Source organism: Amphiura filiformis, chromosome 3 (assembly GCF_039555335.1).
Source record: "Amphiura filiformis chromosome 3, Afil_fr2py, whole genome shotgun sequence".
In the NCBI taxonomy this organism is placed as follows: domain Eukaryota; kingdom Metazoa; phylum Echinodermata; class Ophiuroidea; order Amphilepidida; family Amphiuridae; genus Amphiura; species Amphiura filiformis.
This window is the reverse complement of record NC_092630.1, coordinates 48,503,115-48,525,847: the sequence shown is the minus strand read 5'-3', so window position 1 is coordinate 48,525,847 and position 22,733 is coordinate 48,503,115. Positions and strand designations below refer to the sequence as shown.

The following is a 22,733-nucleotide window of genomic DNA, read 5'->3' as shown; positions in this document are numbered from 1 at the left end:
GCATTATCATCTAGATACTTTTTCACATGTTATGGAAGCATCATCTTTCTATTGCAGATATTCAAAATGGTAATTAAATTAATCACTGTGTACACTGTACATCTACAAGTTGAATTCTTATTATCTATACAAACCTGAAAGTTGCTCTCTAGGACCATACCAAAACAGACATATCTATAACATTGAAACTAGAATTTCACTGGTTCACCTCTCAGAGTACAGCTGCAAAAATGTCACTATCTGAGATTAACTCCCATCTTGCATTACCTAGCTTATAAATGATAAACCAATTCAGTTCAACTGGGGAGGCCATTTTGAAAATATTCAAATACTGATTTCACTTCAAATGTCACTTTATTTCCTTTCTAAAAAAGTAATGTCAAGTTAAATTTCATCAAATATCATAATATTTGCATATTTTGATAACTTGATGCTCTAAAAATAAGTAAACCACAGTAAATACTACTTACTTTTCTTATAATAATAACAACAACTCTCAGTCTCATCTATGATCTACTAAAAGGAATTGTGCTTAGGTCAAGTAAGGAAAAATATTTTGTCCATATTGTTTAATCAATACAAGTTATCACACAATTTCTCTAACAAAATACTAGAGCAAGAAATTCTCATCCAAGACCTCACTTTGATGTGTTTGTTATTTTGATGCTCTCTATATAACGCTGGTTTGATATTGGTTTGTCGTTTGTCGGTTCTCGGAACTTCACCCACATCCTCACAGAGTGGGTATCTTTTAATTATCTGATTACATTTGACTCTGCGCATGGACACTGATTTTGTCGTTCAACGAATATATCACAAAACACAGGGCAGATGTGCCATATCGTATGCGTCAGTAGAGTATACCATATCAATCAAGGTGTGCAAAGTTAATTAAAGATTGAGACAACTGAAGAGTTCAGAAATTGTGAAGGCGGCTGAAGAAATGATTAATTCTCATTAATTATGCTTCAATGCTAAGTAACTTTTCCTTGAACCAATGTTCACATTATTCATGGGCAGAATAAGTCGATTATGCAAGTCAAAATTTGATTAGTAAAGGCAACTTAATGAAACAGTTTCAGTACCGGTATATAAGGTAATTTTCCCAATTTTGATTCAAAGCAATTAGTGAAATAAATGAGGTTTTAATATTTTAGCTTGAAGTGATAATAAAAGTGTCTTTGCTTGCGGCTATTAATGCTAAGTAATTCAACTGCAAATCTATAAAAATCACCCAATTCACAAGAAGTACTTTGCCATTTGCACATATAAGCACTCTCTAATATTACTCCAAATTTACTTTCTTATATATGAAAACGGATTGCTGCACATTTGGGATTACCGTTCTCAGCTATCCTTGTGTTGTTTTAATCCCATTTGATGTGCTTCACAGTACTGCTTTAAAACAAATACCATTCAAAGCTCTTACGATCGCATTCACCCTCCACTAGTATTTTTTCTCTCGGATAAATACCTTACAATGAACCTAGTAAGAGCAAGTTTGCAGGCATATTTGTCAAATACACAGTAAAACCTCCAGAGTCTTATTAAGCGTAAGCTGTGAAACTCTCGCTTCATTGCCTGCATACATTGGAAACATATTTTTCTAATCAATACTATTTCAGGTTAAAAAAGCAGATTAATAGCATTGTCTTGGCAGAGCCTTGAAATATTCTCAAAAGTATTCTTGGATGGGAAGTTTATTAATGAATTCAACAATATTAGGAATTTGTTGGGTTATATATTTTATGTTTTGATATCCTGACACTCATATTTATTTCCAGTACATGAGAAAACTGAACACAAACCAAGTAAACACTAACAAAATAGCCAAAAGTTGACCTCATTTCATTGTTACATAAAATGACTATACAGCACCAGCACTCATCGTGCTCTACAACCTTACCAACTTTGAAGTCTATCTCTTGCTGCATTGAAGTTCTGTGGACTAATCACATTTCATAACCTCCGCGTATTACGCCATATTTGCGTCCCAATCAAATTGGTCGTTAGATGATTTACGCACACAGCGGTGTACCGGTGCGGAGGTTATTGATATCCATCAATGACATTTAATGCTTACGCGGTACAATGACTTCCGCGTAGTGCGCATCTGTTGCGCCCGAACTCTATACGCTCACGCAACTACCATATTTGCACATGGCGTGATTGCGCAGTGCTGTAATTGGTAAGTCCGTTTTACCCTGTTCGACTTTTTGAAGGGCGAAATATAAATTGCTTATTTCAACAAATTTCGGAGAATAAAATCTTCAGATTTGGTTGAGTGATGAGTTAAAAGTAGCGGTTATGAATTGGTTAATAACTTTGCATCAGTTATATATCGGGCATTGTGAAAAATCTAAACATTTTGCTTTGGACCTCGGAATATCCCTCGGTTCCAAAGGCAAAATGTTTAGATTTTCCACAATGCCCTCCAAATAACTAATGCGCAGTTATTAACCTATAATTGTCAAACCATGCATTTAGCACATTAGTGATAAACTTGACAAAACCATCACAAACTAGATAGCAATGGAAACAATTGTGTCATGTTGAAAATATTTATCTACACATTGGATTTTTACTATACCATTTTTCACCTGGTGTGGCAGTGAAATACTCACTGACGTCACTGCCACATCAGGGTGAAAATGGTATAAAATGGTAAAAGTTGGTACTGCCATCAAAAGTAATATCTGTTTTGTATGTCCATATGTTTTCATCAACTTTGATGTTAGATTTGTTGTTTTCCAATATGCAATTATATTATGTCCTTTTTTAATACTTTCTCTAGGTCTAATCAACAATTGAATGAGTCACAGTCGTTAAACAGCAGATGAATCAAGCCTATCATATCATCATATCAGCTGCGGCAGACAACCCTCCATTCCTGCCAATATGGCAGACCTTGTGAATTATTCAGAACACAAATGTGAAAGTACTCTCTATTTTCAGTTATATTCTAGTTAATCCATGTTGATACTAACAACTGATTTGTCCTTGTTTTATTTATTCTCTTTCTTTACATAACCTTATAAATGCAAATATCTATTGAAACGCTATATTCTGCTCTATTGAAAACAACTACTAAAAGACATTGTAATTTAACTGCAATATAAAATTTGTAGTAACTTCGACAAATAATGTTGCTTGGCCAGATTGGAATCTTATTTACACAGAGGAAAAATGAAATCACATTCCGAGTTTCCCAAGTGTAGCGTTCTAATGTAATATACGCAAATTGTGTAGGCTGTATTGTGGCGGCTGTCCAGAATTTATGACTGTTGTTGTGCCCATTATAGATGAAGCACACACATGAAAACCTACATTGTCATGGTTACCAACCACCAAGTTCTGCCGACTTTGCCAAATTTCACAAGTGGATGGTTATTCAGAATAGAAATTTTTCTTCTGATAACAAACACCTACAGACAGATCTGAACTCAAACTGTGCAGTGATAACAAACAAGTGACTAGACAGTAGTATTACCTGAGAATTTCTGTCCTATTTTGAAACATAAACCTACCAGTTGATTTTAAGATGGTCTTAGTGGTCCCAGACCTCGAAATAAGGTGGGTCCTCAGGTCAACTACAAGCATAAGTAGACAAGGACCCATGATTTTCCTAACATACAGGTCTACAGGAACCCCAAAGATTTGAGCAAGCACAGTGTAGAGAAAAACATCTGTGTTGATAAATTCTTCCGAATTTGACAGTTAATGTATTAATAATGCACTATGTCGGCGATGACGAATTCTGCAACCCTAAATTAGCATGTGTAATGCCGAATTCATCCCAACATATTCCCCTTGAATAAATAGGACTTCTCCTAAACATAATTCTTGTTGAATGAATGGCTTAATTTATTTGATTTTTCACCCTTTATTTTGAGGATTTATTACCCCGATTTATGATCAAATTAGCAACAGTGAAAGTGGTTTAATAAACTGGTTTCCATGTGAAGTTGCAATTTCATTTCTTGGTTTGTGGTATCCCTAGTCCATACCTGGTGATCTAGAGATTAACATTAAGTGCAAAGGTGCTCTCTCTAACCTACACAGTTGTGGTTAAAAGAAAAACATTACTTAAAAGCTAGAATTTCAAGAAAAAAATTAAACCATCACACTCATGAATGGAAATCCCCTACAATCACTTTCCAGAAATACATTTTATTGATACTTTTATGGGACCCTTGGAAATTGGCGAGGACCCCTGGAATTTCAGAGGCAAGGGTAAAGTGGACCCTTTGATTTTTCCCCTGAGTGATCCGTTGTATATTCCTCCTACCTTCATTATATCCTACACTGGAAATAAAACAGTGACGTGCATGTTTGTTAATTATAATTACCATTTCAGCAGCCACTTGTTCAGGTTCATCCTTCTGCAGATCAAAGTCAAACTGAAGTGCTTCGTTGTCACGGTGCTTGTCTCTTCTTTTCTTAGGATCTTCTACCCTCAGTTGCAACAGAAGGTTGTCTGTGTTCTCACCATCTTTCACCAGCTCAACCCGGAATCCAGTGTCTTCAAAGAACTCATGTTTTAACATATCCTGAATGCTAGGTCTGAAAATAATAAAAGTAATACAGGATAGTGGTGAGTTTATCTCAATTTATGCAAATCTAGTAACAATCCAAATAGGCTGGTTTTGAGAAGAGAAATATCATCATATTCGACATAAAATTGCTGAAGCTTTTATATATACAAACATTATGTAGTTCTAGGTTTCTGACGGTATAAAAATCATGAAGTGCCCCTTTAATAGTTAATAAACGGTCATAATAAAAGTAAGTTATCAACATATTTATTGACTCAAAGTTTCAGACACATTTACAACACATGAATTAACACAATTATTCTACATGAATTCATGTTATTTTATGAGAGCTAGGCTCAATGTACAAGTATAATAAATGCAAGGAATTTTATTCTGGATAAGCTGCCATTTTGTTCATGCGTTATATAATGTGAGCTGGACGTGAGCATAGTCAATAGATTGTAAAAATTTCTTCACAACCCAATGTGGGTGTACACAAATAATTATGTATGAAGGATATGGTTCTACAAATACATTCAGCTGCTTTCTTTCAAGTAACCAGCCAAAATCAAATTCTGATTATAGATTTGGAAATATATTGGCAACAGCGACATAATGAAATTAAGTCTGTGTGGAGAGGGAGAAACGTTTCAGAAATATGGACCAAGATCTTCGCCTCTACACTCATACCACATATAAAACTAAGATGGATATAAACATTTTAACATTGCTTTAAAACAGAAGGCCTTAAAATAACACTCCTATTTGTTTGTGGTAGAAATGCTTCAACAATTTAATACTGCAAGCCTCCCATGAGCATAATTCTGTTTTACATTACATGTTTATACATAAAAAAAACACCCAAAAACAGTTGTGTTAAGGGAGGGCGGTCGGTCTGTCAATTCAAAAGTTTCTAACATCCCTGAAAAATAACACATCTCCGGACAACTGTCATCTGCCATCATGATGTTGACAATTGGTAATTCTAACTGTGTATACCGCTGGATCTAGTTTTAAGGTAATTCTTTACAAAATGTTCATTTACAGCGGCAAACAGTGAGATTTTGACTATTTGTGGGTGTGTGGGGGTGTGTGTGTGGTCCTTTTGGTACTATTTGTGATTACATCAGAATATACTTCAAATAGCAGTGGACACCCAGCAAACGTGAACTTCCTCAGTTACTTTCTCAACTTTTAATATATGAAAATCACACGAGAGAGATTATATTTCTATCTCCTGTTAACATATCATAGCTGATCTAGTTAATCTAACTCCATGACCTTGTCCTCCTCCCCATCATCATTAATAAAATCTCTCCGTAATTCCACCACGTTTGTAATAATGAAGCACATGGAGGATGACTCATCATCCTCTCTCCGCTAGCTCGCCATGCTGGCCCGTCATCACTACACATAGCATATTCCCGTCATGGGTAGATTCCGTTACTGCCTGCCCAGAGGGTGCAGGTCATCACTTCACCCAACCTTGTTTTCATTTTCATATTTGTAAATCACACATGATTGACTGCGGATGCTTTTCTCAATTTATTTTGACACATATTTGATTAATATAAGATATGCAAGTACCTAACAGGCTACAGCATAATAAGGGCACACAGAGGCCAACTATCTGATCAAAATATCTTTTTTCTAACCGTTTCAAATCATGACGTAGTAAAAACCTGCTACACTGCCTTACTGCATTACACCTGTGTGTTAACACCTGATTTCTTTTTGCTTTTAAGCACAGACAAATGGAACAAGTTCACACCCTATAATGTCTGAAGCTCAGATTCACTCTAGAGCAATAAAGAGCAATTTTTAAGTCTGCAATATCAATCTTTAAGTACGCTAAAAATAGTATTGATGAAGATGGAGACAGACATGTGAGGCGGAATAACACATATGAACTTGTCAATGCAGCGCAATGACTGCATAATGCGTAGTGTGGCTAGAGATGTAAAATGTCTATAATACTTGCAATGATGATAGGGATGATCAGTTGTAACATAAGATAAAGGTTGCTTATTTCGTAACTCCCCTATAATATCTGCAGCTGCAATTGATATCGTGTGTGTCATTACTACTCCCACCACTAGAATTAAGTGATCATATAATTTTCTTGTTGTGGGTTCATAAGTTTGAATAGGAAAGAGATGATTTGCAAGTCTCCGCCAGTAAAAGGAGAGAATGTGAGGATGCATGATGAGTTGCCCTAAAAGCCACTCCCCAAGTCAGGTTATCTACCTTTGCCAATTTCCATACTGTCTGACACACAAGATATATACTTTCTCTTTAACCAATTCTTGTAAGTACACATTTCAACACTGTGAAGTGTTCACACCATTGCATTAGGACTACTAAAACACATGAATTATGCCATCCCTTGCTGCATGCCATACTGAAAGTGATTACAATAAGGTATTGCAGGCCCTCTCCTCTTCCTCCTCCCATCCACGTGCGAATACTGTTAGCGGATCAATTATCATGTCTAGGCAAACTCCTTCGAAAATCAAAGGTGGCAGAGACAGAGACGGTTGAGTGGAAACGCTGCAACAGCTGATCAACATGGCTCATTAATTCTAACACGTCCATTGCAAGCAGCGCTTCCTAGTGAGATGGACAACTCATCACAAAATCAGATCAACTTTTAGTTTTGCATATATATGACACATACTGTAAACCTCATCATGACCAGAATCTTACTCACTTCACTGTCACACCCCCCCCCCTGAAGTGGAATGAATTGTAAGAAATTTCCTATATACTACGTCATTGTAAACCTAATTTGTCTGCGATAATTTGAACATAAAATGTGTGTCTCATTTGCATCTATCCAGCAGCTTTGCCATTACCATCAGGCTACTACCTAGGGAGCAAGTCAAAACTTTGTATGCATACATTACAATACAAGATACAGGATTGTAAAAAGTGCCAGTATGTTTTATCAGAATTTCAAAGCCTAGATATACAGAAATTCTTTGGTGCTACAAAAAAACATACACAATAGATATTTTTTGAAATATGAATCGTACACAATTATTCATGGTATTTTGACTATTTGCTGGTACATGAATATTTGAAGATTATGTAATAAACAATAAAAAAGTTCTATTTTGAGAAATGTTGTCAACAAGAGTATAAGTCACTGTTTTTGAAATTTATAAAATTTTTCTTTTATTCTTTTCTTTTTTTTTTTTTTTTTTTTTTTTGGTTTTCTTCTTGAAAACTGATCCAATGCAAATATGTGGATTCCATAACTGTTTTTGTCTGGAAAATGTATCATACTTGAAAATAATTTTACAAATTTTGACATAATATTTCCACACTTCACCGTATCCTCAAGTCTTATGAATCACGAATAACAGATTCACAAAAGCGGGTCTGTTCTTACTAGGCTTGCATGACTGAATTAAGAAAACACAAGACCTGAAGCTGTATTTAAAATGCAGCAGCAGTCAAACCAATGTACATTCATTTGTATAAATAATATTTTGACAGAATCATGCTGTTGAATAATTCAATGCTTCACTCCATTTTATTTTGGCAGTCTAAAGATGTCTTCTAGTCTTATTCTTAACCAAGACTTTGAACAATGTTCTTAATGTCCCATTTTATTATATTTTACTTTAAGCTTATATCTCTCAATTGGATATATGAATGGGAAATAACAATGCACTTCCTCCGAGGAGAAATAATATTTTTGGATAATAGATGCGGCATGAGGCGATGGTTGAAGTCAAACTATGTTTTTCATTTAGAGTTCAGATGGAAGGACTAGACAGATCCTCAATTATTTGGATTACTTGAGGGTGTTTGCAGGAGTGTTGACAATGCCCCGCAAGCAGCAGTTGGTGATATTTGCCTTAGCTTTCTTTCTTATGTTTTAAAATTTGACATGGCATGAACTGGTGCATCTCTGAAGAGACACAAATCTCATGTATTTTTGAATTTCAATCTATTTCAAGTGGAGCAAGAATGGATGGAGGACAAGGGGTAAAGGAAGAGTTATTTACAGGTAAGAGTCTGTGAGCAAGAGACTGCAAAACAGGAAGAAAAGAGAGAGATGGAGAACCGGGAGAGAGAGTGGGAGAGATAGAAAGGAGAGAGAAAATAACCATGTGAGAAGGAATTGCATGTGAAACACAAATTGCCTGGCAATATATCAGAGATGACATGGCAAACACAGCTAAATAACATTCATCAATTTGAGACAGCTATCTAGATATGCAGGCACGAGCACTCATAATATAAACATTCATACGTAACTAATAATTCACAGTGCTCCCCATCTCTCTCTCTCTCTCTCACATTATCTGCTACAAGATCTTGTTTTTTACAGGCAGCATGTTATCTATGGAAGAGAACAGGGGGATACACACATAAAACGAATCCATCAGAGCGGCCCCAGGACTAAGCAGACAGCAGTGTTTGCACGACCCGGCGATAATGAAATTGACATTCAAACCTATGCTTGATTTATGCACACAGACAGTACCGACTGTATCGGATGATGATGAGTAAAAACCTGAAGCAATCTCAAGTAGCATGAATGCAGCTATGTATGAGAGATGAGAGAAAGGGCACTGATGAAACAAACTTTATGAGATTGATGAGTAGCAACAACGAGAGACCCAAGTTCTTTATTTCCCCTTCACTTCCTCTCTCAGCCATACAGGCATGACCTCTAATCAAATTGAGCCAGGAAGACATTAGCTTAATTTAAGATGCAGCTTGTTGAATTACATAGAGCTACCGAAAGTGTGATCAAATCAATTCATTACGTCCAGTGTCCAACAATGATATTGAAGTAAAGAGTAAACATTTCAGTTGAATCCAAATTTCAGGATACATACAATTGGAATGGGGAACTGAACCAACACCAACATAACCTCAAATGACATTGCAATGGATACATTCATCCTATTCTATCTAGATTTATATCAACTGACAAGCACATTTTGCACACCATACCAAAAATATTGTATCTCAAAATATTTTCCAAGTGCACAACTAAGATGACAATAGCTACCAAGCAGCGGAATCCTGCATTCATCTCATCTGGATGCGTTAAAGTTATGGGAATGTCAAGGTAGAGATGACATGAGTTGGCGATGCCGTAAGGCTGTGGGATTCCCTCCAACGACGTGTGTGCACATTTTAATTGACGGTACTGTCTGGTGCGGGTGTTCTCCCTGGCTAGCTTGAGGATTCTCCGATTTGTGCAATGTACTTGTCATCTTCCCTTGGGCACCCATACAGCCTGAGCACTTTATATTACCTCATAGAAAACAAAGTATTCCACATGCAATCATGCCTACATCGGGGCCTACATCCATAGACAGTGGACAAATTCTGTCTATGCTACATCTTGTTTGGCAACCATCTCAATATGAACCGAAAAGATGAAGCCACTTGTAAATATCCACTTTTTTTTATCAAATTGAGCCAATTAATTGAAAAATTCAGGCAGATATTGTCTTCTACTCTTACGGGATATATTGCTAAATAGGTCTGGCATTCTTCCCACAGGCAGGTAAAACCAATATGGATTGCACGTGCTACCCAAGGGTTTCTTTCCACTTCTGCCCTGACAAATCAATACACAACAAATGAAGGATGCGACTAGCTTAACTGCAGCTACTCATCTCATTTCAATTGCAGAAAATTATACAACACCAAATAGATGCCTGACCTAGATGATAATTAAGATTAACACTTACACCAATATCTTGCTACAACGCTATATGTATATTATTTCTACTGCCAGACTTGTTTTGTTCCACGTGCACTATTGATGTAGGTAATTGGTCAAATATATCGGCATATCCCACTGTGCTTTGATACTCTATGCCAGTAAACCTGATGAGGAAATGGGGCTAATGAGTCCGGTCACACGACTAGCCAGCCAAATTCCACAATTGGAGAGGACACAAGCAATACCTGATCAAATATCCTATGAGCTAACTTAGACAAAGTTAAAAAAAAAGTAATAAACAAACAAACAAACAAACAAACAAGTAAAGGTGTAATTCAAATTGAATCTAATCAGGAATTATCAGGGGATATATGGAAGTTGAAACAATAACAACCACAAAATTGGACTTCTTATTCTCTAATTTGAAAATAAATATAAAAACATGTGTAGAATAAGTAAACAAACAAACAAATATACAAATAGGTCAAAGTAAGAGATATACTAAGACAAATCATTGATGTCCCAATTTCTTCTTGGAATGCTATGCTTTTTAAAGGAAAAAGTTGGTTAACCCAACTGCAAGACTTTTAATTTTTGTACACCCCATCTTTGGGTGAATGAACAGTTGGACAGCAATAGAAGTCTGGAAGTTTAAACTTGCTTAATGCCAAAGTCTATCAATAGTTGTTTAAGGACTGTTAGGGTTTTATGAGTCAGTTCCTCAAATAGAATATATGGCTGTTCAAATAATAAAGCAAATGCGAAGGTCTCTATCAAGTTGAACACTTCAAGGTTATGTAACTCTCAACCTGGGAAGAAAATGCAAATAGAATTCCAGCAGCATCAAATGAAAAGAAGAAACAAAATTTTGTCCTCTCTAGGGCTGTTGTCAACCCAGAGGGAGGAGGGGAATGGGGGAGTGGGGGCTGGGGAGGGAGGGGGTACTCCCACACAAAAGGCATTTGGGGATGTGCCGCTCCAATGGGTTGCTCTCTTGCAAAAATCCTTAGACATGGGTCCCTATTTTTTGCTGGAAAATCCTCAGACATGGTTCCTTTTTTGACATTAACACCTTGTCCACAGTCAAATGGCCCTTGAAGGGTTTCAACCCCATTACAAACATATTTTGTAATGGTAAGTAACCGATATGATTACTTGTAATTAAAAAGTAATATTTGGATGTAAATAAACGACACATAACATGGTCTCTGAACTTAATATTTGGATTCTATTGATGTATTGCTTTGTCGACAACTTGCCGACGTCAGATCTTGAGATTTATCGATTGTCAACAATGAAAATTCCACTCGACAACAGCAGTCCTCTTCTTATTAAGACATTAAATTCATTAATTGGTGGAGGATGAACATTTTCTGTGTTCTAAAACCATCCTACAATATTCTCTACATCACTTACTGTATTGGCTAGATTGAGGACTCAACACATGGTCCCCTAGGATATAGTACCTAGCACTAAAGGGGCTACTCTGTATAATGATTTAAGCTTGAATAAAAAAATAATGAAAACATAAATGAATAAACACAACTTCCAAGTTGAAAACTCTTGGCAATTCAAATGTAAGATTAGACACATGGAAATTGATAATTTCATTATCACTGATTATGGAGCATTGGCCCAAGCGTTGGTTAGCTGTGGTGATGCATTTCATGCATCAGAAGTGACCAAAGATGGTATTGGAATAACATGCATCTAATATTTCATTGAATATGGCAGAGAATATGACCACAAAATTGACATGGCTCCAAGAAAGAGTAACCAAAGGCAGGTTACTGACACTTCTCCAGTGAACTACCTCTGGTGAGTGGTTCAATACAAATAGCTCCTCCACATTGTACCCGAGAACCATTGGTGAATCAATTTGTGTCAAATGATAATGAAAAATATGAATATCTTCACAAGGCAGCATGAGCAATTGAAATAGTACATAAACAATCTTTTTCACATAACAAAACCACAAATTGCGTAATACAACAGTTGGACTTAAATCTATACTGCTCTTCAGAAAACACCAATATATTTTTATCATGCATGCATTTTATCTTCACCCAGAACAAAATCAGATATATACCAACAGGAAGTCAACGATGATGAATAAAACATGTTCTTTCTTTCTTTACTGCCAATTTGTATCATGATTATGTTCATCTCTCTACTATACTAATTGAAACTGGACAATTTTAATAATTAGCTCTTAAATAGACCTTAATATTGGCATCTTCCCTGAAGACATTGAATACTTTAGATGTTGATGTGCACATCTAAAATGTACTTAATGATGATATGCACATTTACCTAAAATGTATTTAATGAACATCACTAAAAAATGATGAAGTATAGTTTATAATTGTAAATCATCTACTTTATGCATGGCTCTCTATAAAGTGTATTGATCCAAGTGGAATGTATGCACCATTACTTAATGACGCAATTGACATTCACGTTGTACTATCGTTAAAATTTTAAAGCCAACTGTAATTACCATAATCTACTATAAAATAGGAACTTGTCAACATCAGATCCTGTGGTAATGAAACTTTGCCTCCTTAGTGTCTCAACTTTCATGGATGTTAACTGTTTCTAGATGTGTAAGAGTGTAAAATACTGTACCAAATGTGCTCTAGGAATACCTAGTTGTAAAACTTAAAGGCATGTCAGCATTTTCTGAACCAGAACACCCTAAAATTCAGATTTTTGCATTTTTGGAACAAGCCTGGCAAAAGTGAAAACTATCTGATCTAGACAAGATAGGACAAAGATAAAAGATAAAATAAAGTAAGTCAGTATTTTTGTTTTTCTTATCGCCTGATCAAGCTGTTGAAATTTGGCATGGTGCGTTGCTAGCCAGAAGATATCAAAGATAGCAAGTTACACTTTCAGGGTGGATTGGGTTATTTACATGTTTTATGCAATATATTTGCAATCAAATCGGCCTATATATGGGGGTGCAGTTGTTCTAAATATTTTGTACATAACATCTCTGATGCTGTAATTGCTATTCACCATCTTGATCCTTGAAAATCCTACCATCCTACCTTTTTAAGTATAAGTGAATTTGGTATTTTCTGTTACAAGAGAGAAAGAGAGAAAATCCAATTCAATGCCCCCCCCCCCCCCATATAGGCCTACTCACCCTTGACATATAAAATCCAAATTTCTTTTTGCAACATTTTTTTTCGTCTCAGGATATGTATTTGTATTTATGATGTAACAACTAATTTAGCAATTGGGGCATATATCTACAGGAAACGAAGACCCAGTGTTGTAAACCGTGCACTTTGTAAAATCATGGAGCGGTAATAACCTCACATTAGTATGACGTCCTACAAAAAATACTGTGCTTAAAAATCCTTTTAACACTGATCACCTTTTGCCTACTATGATTCAATATTTACCAACAAATCCATGGTTTCATTTAGTAAATATAGTATAAATATAAAAGCGGATATTATGGCTTCATGCTGCTGAGATCTGCCAAAACATGGCCAGCTGCCTTATGACCTTCCTGGACTTTGAAGTCTGAGCTTCCTCCCTATTTCCTGATCAATGTTCATTCTGTTGGCAATGATCCAGAATCACTAGTTTTCCTACAGCAATGGGTTCCTTCACTGAGACATGGACCTGGCATTGCTAATAGGGACATAGATCAGGTAGCATTTTAACATGCAAAAAAAATCATTAAATTCAGTTTTACACACTTCAATTTCAAACTTGTCTTGTTGATGATACTTGTGTGGTAAATTCAATCAGAAGCCTAAAGCTGTAGTATATTTCATGTATTCCTACCAGAACTTAAGGAAAAGTAAATACATAATATTTTCTCACTGCTCAATGCTCAACTTGGATTAAAAATATGCCCGTAAAATATGACATGGCGGATTTCAGAGCATTATGTCATCAATGGAGATACATGGCTACCTAATAACCGTTCTCTATAAACACATCAAATGAGATATATGATATCCAGACATGACCAGGTAAACATCAATAATTGCCACTCCACACAATCATGACTTGTGGGAAAACAATTGCCTTTTTGTTTTGGGCAATGGCTTCTCTGTACAGTGTGGTAGGCATAATTGAACCAGGACATCAACTTTGCTATATTTTCCGTTTTCTCTTGACATTGGGAAGCCATTCAAACCACCGGCAGGAAGAACAACCATAGCATTCCTGCATGCATCGTCACATAATTATGAAATTCCATACCATCATAAAACTAACATTTTCATAGTGGGACACAACATATTAGATTACCCACCCATAGCGACTACAACATAGACCCAGGAAATACTCCCTTCTGTAAGAAAATCTACTAAATGTATTTAGAGAACTACTTCATTTCATAACCATTTTTATTCGACTAACTTACTAATGACAGTGCCACAATCAAAGAACAGCCATTTTATGTAACATGTTAGGGTCTTCAGTATTATCTTGTTATGTTTCAAAATGAATACATCTTTGTGGCATATATTATGACAGTAAAAATCATGGCATTAATCTTTGTGAAATAAATTACAGTGAAAATAAACTGTTTTACATTCAATATGTGCCTTCATGGACCGTCCATGATGCCTTCTAGTTGTGAATGGTATTTCATTACATTTCAATACTGTTCAGTAAAACAGTGATGTATGGGGTCAGTTGATTTTGAGAATGAGCCACGTTCCATTTACTATGACTGCTCAGGGTAGCAAAATCTCAGTTTCAACCATTTATGCTAGGCCAAATATATTGTAACTGATCAAAACCAGAAGCATATCTCTCACACGATGAAAGGCCAGCCACCTACCTTGGTTCTATTGTACTATTTCATTGGTATGGTATACATCTCTTGGCAAATATGAAAACCACCAAATCAAAATATGTGAATAGGAAGGAATGACGCACAATTTAGATATGTGTAACAGACATGCTGTGATTATTGTGATTGTTAAATCATGAGCAATGATTTCCACACACTTTCAGGCTGTGTAACCAACATAATGTGAATAAGACGACACAGAAATAGTTGATTTGACCTTTTCCTATAACATGTTTAATGAAACATGGATAAACTCACATTCATTTTGGCAAAACATAGACAGTAAATGTAGTTGTACATGACAGTTAATTTAATAAAAGAATACTTGGTCGGACATGGATCTTAAACAAACAACTTTTTTAAAAAAAAAAAAAACCAAACCAATTAAAGTTGCAGTACTGTTTGTTTTCAGACAAATGAATGTACCTTACAAGCGGACAATATCAAATGATGATTAAAAGCTGAATCCTGCGGCAGCGGGATATTTCAAGCGACACTTTCAGCTGACAATCTAATATGTCTACTTCCTTCATTGTCTGCCACAAGTACAAGCCGTTGTTTGGAGCATGATTATGGGGATATTAAATGCCAAGGGAACCTATTTCATGCAACATAAGAAAACTCAAGAAAAGGCCTGTTTATTACACATCAAAAGAAAAGTTTCCTAAATGTGCACATTGCATCAAATAAGTTTACAATATGTTTGACTGGAACATACGCTTTTAAAATTTTAACAACCATTTTCATTGTTCAATTTGACTTGCTTTCAATATTACACATATATATAACAGCATTTTGCCAAATTAAGTGTACAGAGAATGTACAGTCATAATGACTTTGAGCATGAAATGACAAATACATGCCAATCCAGCCTTTATTCATTTTTATTTTTGTAAATAATAATGTAATGATGTATATTCAAATGTAAAAATGCACCCAGTGTGCAATTACACTGGCCTGATTATGTTTTGAGTAATAATTTTATTTTCAATCAGGAAGCCTAGCTTACAAAGAACAACAATAATGTTGGATGTTTTTAGTGGGCCTATAATTTGATTTGGCGCATACAGAGAAAATAAATTAAGACTGGTTGTGCAAACTGTATCTCATTTAACCCTAACAGAACTAGGACTCACTAAAGCTCACTATTAAAAACGCTCTGCGTGCATGCATTCCACGGGACTTGATGCGCTTAATCAGACCAAGTCATATATACCCAGGGAATCGTTGGCGGGCCAACGTCACCTGTGTAGCTACATGCTGGGGATCTTCTGCGTGGCATGCGAGGGGTCCCAGGTTGAATCCGGGGTGCCAAGTGACTTTCTTCTTCATCTTCTCTCCTTTTTCGTTCCTTCTTTCCCTTCCGATAGCACAAAAACCTCGGGTAGGGTTAGGGTTAAGCTACATGCATGTTTTCCCTATATGCCTTCTTAACCCTAACAGAACTAGGACTCACTAAAGCTCACTATTAAAAACGCTCTGCGTGCATGCATTCCCGGGACTTGATGGCGCTTAATCAGACCAAGTCATATATACCCAGGGAATCGTTGGCGGGCCAACGTCACCTGTGTAGCTACATGCTGGGGATCTTCTGCGTGGCATGCGAGGGGTCCCAGGTTCGAATCCCGGGGGTGCCAAGTGACTTTCTTCTTCATCTTCTCTCCTTTTCGTTCCTTCTTTCCCTTCCGATAGCACAAAAACCTCGGGTAGGGTTAGGGTTAAGAGTAAGAATAAGAGAAAATATAACAATTTTGGGCACATCACGATGTTGTAATTTTGTTGTAGTGCTATAAATTTTTCATAATAATTCCGTATTAATTTTATTTATAGCAAATAAAGAATATTATAGATAAAATGTCATGAGATCAGAGAAGGTCTCTAATTCATCTGCGTTGTCAAAATGGTTTTGAAAACGTGATAGCTTGCACCAATATATCCAAGAAAATGTAACATTACACCATATTTCAGCTGTCACATAATATTAAAATTTCCTATATTAATGAAAAACATTGAAACAGTGACTAATTCTCACAGATACGCATTTGTTGAACTTTCATAGGAAAATAAAACTCTTCTATGACCAAACCAGCTGCATGTTTCTGCAAAAACATATTTTTGAATATATTATGATTTACATAATATGGATTATGAGGAAACAATTGCTGAACTAAAGCTAGAGCAGATTATGACTTCCTGTCAATGCATATTTCTATTATTTGGTATTCATTTCATATATTTTTAATTTTATCAAAATTAAAAATATATGAAATGAAATACTGATCAGTGTAATCTATATGCACACTCAACATACGATTCTAATGTGTGTATATGACAACAATTTTCATCACAAGTTCTTCCTTTCTACAATCAAAGGTTCTCCCTTCCTACATGTGAAGTAGACATCATGTAACATAGTATAACACATTTTCAAACATTGTTCCTACTGCTCCATGCAGGCATGAAACAGCCATGGCTGTAGAGGAAGTTTAAAATTTATGCTACTTTGTTTTTCCAAGAATACTTCCTATTTAAAACATGTCCAAAAATTGTATATTTGCTTCAGAGACCAGCAGGCTGCTACATAAAGCATTATTTAGTATGCAGCTCTGGATGTCACTACATAAAAAAGGGGAGTTTGATGATTTATGAATTTTATTTTATATTTTATTGAATCAAATTTATCATTTATTAATGCTGCATCTATTGAAGAGCGTTCACATATTGGTGATGATGCACACAAACATATACAAAAAAATATTTCATAGTAGCAAAATTATGTGATGCATTATCATTAAAACACTATGCAAAACGACAGCAACCTACATGTGTCTCCTAGACAACAAGCTCATAATGCTTAAGATATACAACAAGATGACAGTATGTATATTCATCTGTAATGCTAAGGGTGAAACTACCTAACATTTCAAGCTTACTCATCAGCCTCGCAGAATTGACGAGTATTTTCACTGACAAGGTGAGGATAAGAACAATATCATTTAGATTCAGCTACATACAGAAACAAGATGAATGTGAACAGCCTGTACTACATTTTATACACAGGTCACATTACAACACAATTAAAAACATTGTAAATGAATTTGACAGTTTTTAATTATGTCCTGTCATTTCTGTGTAAACTTTTAAAGAGTACTTCAAACAGAATTTACAACAACTGGGGTAAGTACTTTCTGAATAAGTTACACTTTGGACCAAGTTAAACAATAGTAGGTATTGTCAATCAAACACACAAACCGAATCCATGATTTGCTAAGCACTAGCAGACTTGTCAAGCCAATCATGATGGGTTATGTGTGATAGACATTTAGCTAAAGGGGTAAAATACTTCATTTAATTCAAGACTATACACTAGTTTAATACCACACAGCCTCAGAGCAATCCCCGTAACAGGAAAACTCACCAGGTGCATTTCAACAATGCTATCTCGGTGGGGTCTATCTTTCCTGATTGCCATGTTAAATTCAGAATAAAAATTGAAAATCATTGCTGATATTATCTCACACAAAAACAATGAAGCCATATCAGCTTGAAATTGCATCATTTAAACAGTCTTTATTGATCATAACCTTGAAAATAAAACCTTTTTAAATGATTAATTATTACGTTCAGGAATTCAAAATGACACACATTTACAGTAACATATCATTAATTGGCAGAAATGACATATTTTCCTTTTTTTTCGCACTGCGTAATTGAAGCAGCCATGACCACATATAATTTGACAAGCATTTTGCTTTTTAACACTCCTTTATAAATGTCTATTTCAATCATTGTCAGGCAAGAGCCAATAAGAGAAAATCAGTAGAAAGGTAAGTGAACGCCATTGCAATATTACACACCTTGAAATTTCAAGCATTTCAAATTTAAGGTGATACAGGCTGAGTCAAAAAGAAGTAAACTCATGTTTGAGGGGCTGTAACTCGAGATCTGTAAGGAATCTGCTAAAAATGAAAATACCACTGGAAAGAACAAATTCTACACGTCTAAATAAAAACAGAAATTGATGCAATTGCACACAGCAAACTTGAGTTATACTCATTTGAATACAACCACCCATTTGTGTAGCTGCACACGGTTTCACTTCCCAAGTAGGGGCATACCTATTATATTGATTGGTAAGGCGCGATATTCAAATGCAAATAAAGTTCTGTGGCAGGTCTGGTTTCGATCAATAATTCCTACATGTTAAAGGGCTCTTTTCAATATGAATTTTACCTCATTGCACTACTTTATAATAAAAGCGGGCCAAATGACAACATGGCACCACAATTTACCGCTGACGGGGCGCTGCGTTTCTGTCGACGAAGTATCATGAAACTAAGAGTCCCTCTGAAGTTCAGCGTCTTTTTCGTCTCCAATTTCCTACAGCTAACCGGGTTTCATGTAATCGAGCAGTATATAAGAATGCGAACAAGCTCAATGTGCATGGGACACTAAGGAACAGACAGCCGGAAGCTTCAGGCAGACCACGAACTGCTAGATCACAAGTGAACATTGCTAGAGTTAGACATGCGTTACAGCAAGACCAAAGATCAGCTCAATCCTTTACCCAACATTCCCCAATCAAGCTTCTACCGGATCGTTCCTAGAGACTTGAATTAGTATCCCTACAAAGTATAGTACCGTCATGGACTTTGTTGAATATTAATTAAAAGCAAAAGTTGTCTTTTCAACAATAAATCATGTTAGCACTTTGCTGATTCGTCAATTCAGCCGTGTGCAGCTACAAAAATGGCTGGTTGTATTCAATTGAGTATAACTTTAGTTTGCTGTGAGCAATTTCAACAATTCTTTTTTTTATTTAGACGTATAGAATTTGCTCTTTCCAGTGGTATTTGTTATTTTTAGCGGATTCCTTTCAGATCTTGAGTTACAGCCCCTCAAACATGAGTTTACTTCTTTTTGACTCAGCCTGTATCCCGGTGGGTTCAGTCTTCACTGACAATGTGTACGCATGATGGTTCCAATTAGGGGTACTTTTCAAGAAATATCCGCAGAATTTTCGAGGACAAAATTGTTCGCGATTGTCCAAATTAGGGGTGTTTTGGAGCAAAATTGTCCTTGAAATGAAAAATACGGTGTATTTCTAGGACTTTCGTCCGCGTTTACCGCTACAGTTTTCGTTATTGTCCTCATTTCCCGTGAAATAGGGGGAAATTCAAAAGCGTCCTTGAAATGGTAAAAATAGGGGTATTTAGTTTGGAAAAATGTCCTCGATTCCTCGTGATAAGGGGTGAAATGAAAATCGTCCTCAAAATGATAAAAATAGGGGAGGTATTTGGGGCAAATTTTCCTTGATTTCGCGCAAAATAGGGGGTAAAATTGCAACAAATGTCCTCGATTCCCCGTGAAATAGGGGTCATTTTCAAATCCTGGAACGGTCATACGTCCTACCTTTAAATACAAACTGAACCCACCGGGGCCTGTATGCAGTAACTTTTCTCTAATGTGACAGTGTTGCTATGTTGCCTCTGCAGGAAATATAACGTAGCATCTACCATACATACATCAGACATCTACATTTAAATACATAACATCATGCAATCATCAATTATCAGGAACCCCAGTCACTCACTGGGGGTTAACCTAAATGCTTTCATATTCATTTGTTTAAGTTTGCCGCGGCAATTTCAGACTCGTAAATTATAATAACGGCAAAAAATCAATCCACTGTTATATTCACAAACGGGGAGAAGATAGGTTTGATATGCAGAGAAAGCAAGGACACATCAGTGAGCGGTAAGCAATCAATGAGGCCGAGGCAGGGATGGAGTGTTGTCCCCAGGTGGTGCATTCTTTTCCTTCGTGGAATGGTAATTATTACAGGACAGTAAAGCTCTGATTTGACAATAGTAAACATGGTTAGTGTGAGAAACGCAAGTCGGGTGGTCGCGCAAGGCCATAGGGCAGGCCAAGTAATGGACATTTTCGACAGGTTGAGGAGGAATGGGGGAGGGGATGTGAAATTTAACCCAGTTTTATGTGCACATAAATCAACCTCACTAGAACATTAACCTCGTTGATCAAGTTAGTATCGACAGCAAGCCACAGAGAGTGCAATATTTTTCGCATTCTCACTGCAAAGTCAATGTTCCGATCAATAGAACCGAGTGGCTTTAACTTATAGCTTAGCTATCTTTATGCAGAAAGTTGTTACTGCCGTGGAATTGATCAGCATGTGCCATTTCCATATTTGCTTGAAGCAATGCCAATATTGGACAACTTCTGCATTTACAGGGTTACTGTTGGGAAAAATGGTGCACAGCAGTGGGGAAAAACAACAAGAATGAAATCAAACATGATTCCTAATTTGTAAACACCTACGTAGCTTATACACTTCTACCACCGTATTATCTCTCTATATTTGACACATCCTTATGAACTCTTGACCCTATCAAAGCCAGCAACATCTCTATTGTGCATCCAAGTGACATTCATAGCATTTCTGATTCTAGACTAGGGCATGATGAATACAAGTCTGAAAGCTACGCTATAAAAGGCTAGCCAAAGGTAGAAGTTGGCAGATGTGCACATTAATGCGTCTACCTGAAGTAACACATGCCACACAGGTGTGAAATATACCTGCCAACTCCCCACGGGATGCATGGTGGTTAATTATAAACCCCAAAACTAGAGCATATCATTTGCTCAAAATCAAGGAATATGGAAATGGAAGTCTTGATTATTGGTTGTTGGTTTTAACATTGTTGTATCAAAAAATTGTTTATGTTTTAACTGATTTGCTGTGTCCTAAGGGCAAAAAACAACTTATTACTAGATGATGCTGTATCACTTCAAAATGGTTGTCAATAGGATCGCATCAACTCTATAGCTATTATTGAAGAGCAATGAAATGCTGATGCTAATACTCATCATGTTTTGCGCGGATGGCAGGTGGGGTAATCGACAAGACAGGAAACTTTGCTGCATCTCTTCTGAATACATTCGAGCAGCTTACGGAACCATGCTTGGGGGTAGCACCTTTATTTGCTTGTGGTATGGCTCATCCAATATGTGCCTTTCTGTTTCACTTAACCCTATTGTCCATTTTTTAAACTTGACAATCTACCTGTTCCATTATAGTAACAACTCAATAGCACAATTGTCATCAAGTCTCAAAGTGCTTCATTATTGCCATGCCTTTTTCATTTCACAATTGTCTGCTGGCGATTAATAACCGGGTTGTCTTTCATCAACATGTAGTTGTTACAATTACTGCCACTCGCATCCTACAATTTTATAAGAAATGATCCAATAGTTTCCTATCACCCTCAAATATTGTCCTACATGAAAAGAATGAAGTTTACAGCATCAAAATGTATTCCTTTGATGACCACTACATTAAGCTGTCATGAATTGTATAAAACCTGAATCATGATTTTGTGTACTGTGCGGCTACCCCTAAACATGCATGTGCCATACCACTTTACACACACTCGGATGCTGGAGGCTAGTTAGTATAGCTCAAGCACCAGGAAGGGGGGAAATGGCATATAAATGTGTTGTCTTGGCCATGCCAATCGTTGCAAGTAGCAACGAATTATGCATTAGTACATGCGTCAATCCCTACTTTAATCACCGTTCATTGTCGACCGTAGACAAGTTGTGTAATAACCACTTAATGAATTCAAATGGGAATCAAAGTGATTGCGCTCTT

At 36.3% G+C, this 22,733-nt stretch overlaps 1 protein-coding gene across 1 annotated transcript in view; it reads right to left on the bottom strand.

Moving 5' to 3' along the window:
- The window catches only part of LOC140148648 (uncharacterized), a 95,908-nt gene that overhangs the window by 42,923 nt on the left and 30,252 nt on the right, over window positions 1–22,733 (bottom strand). The window contains 1 exon segment of the mRNA XM_072170680.1: window positions 4,350–4,563. Within this exon segment, the coding sequence (XP_072026781.1) occupies window positions 4,350–4,563 (214 nt within the window).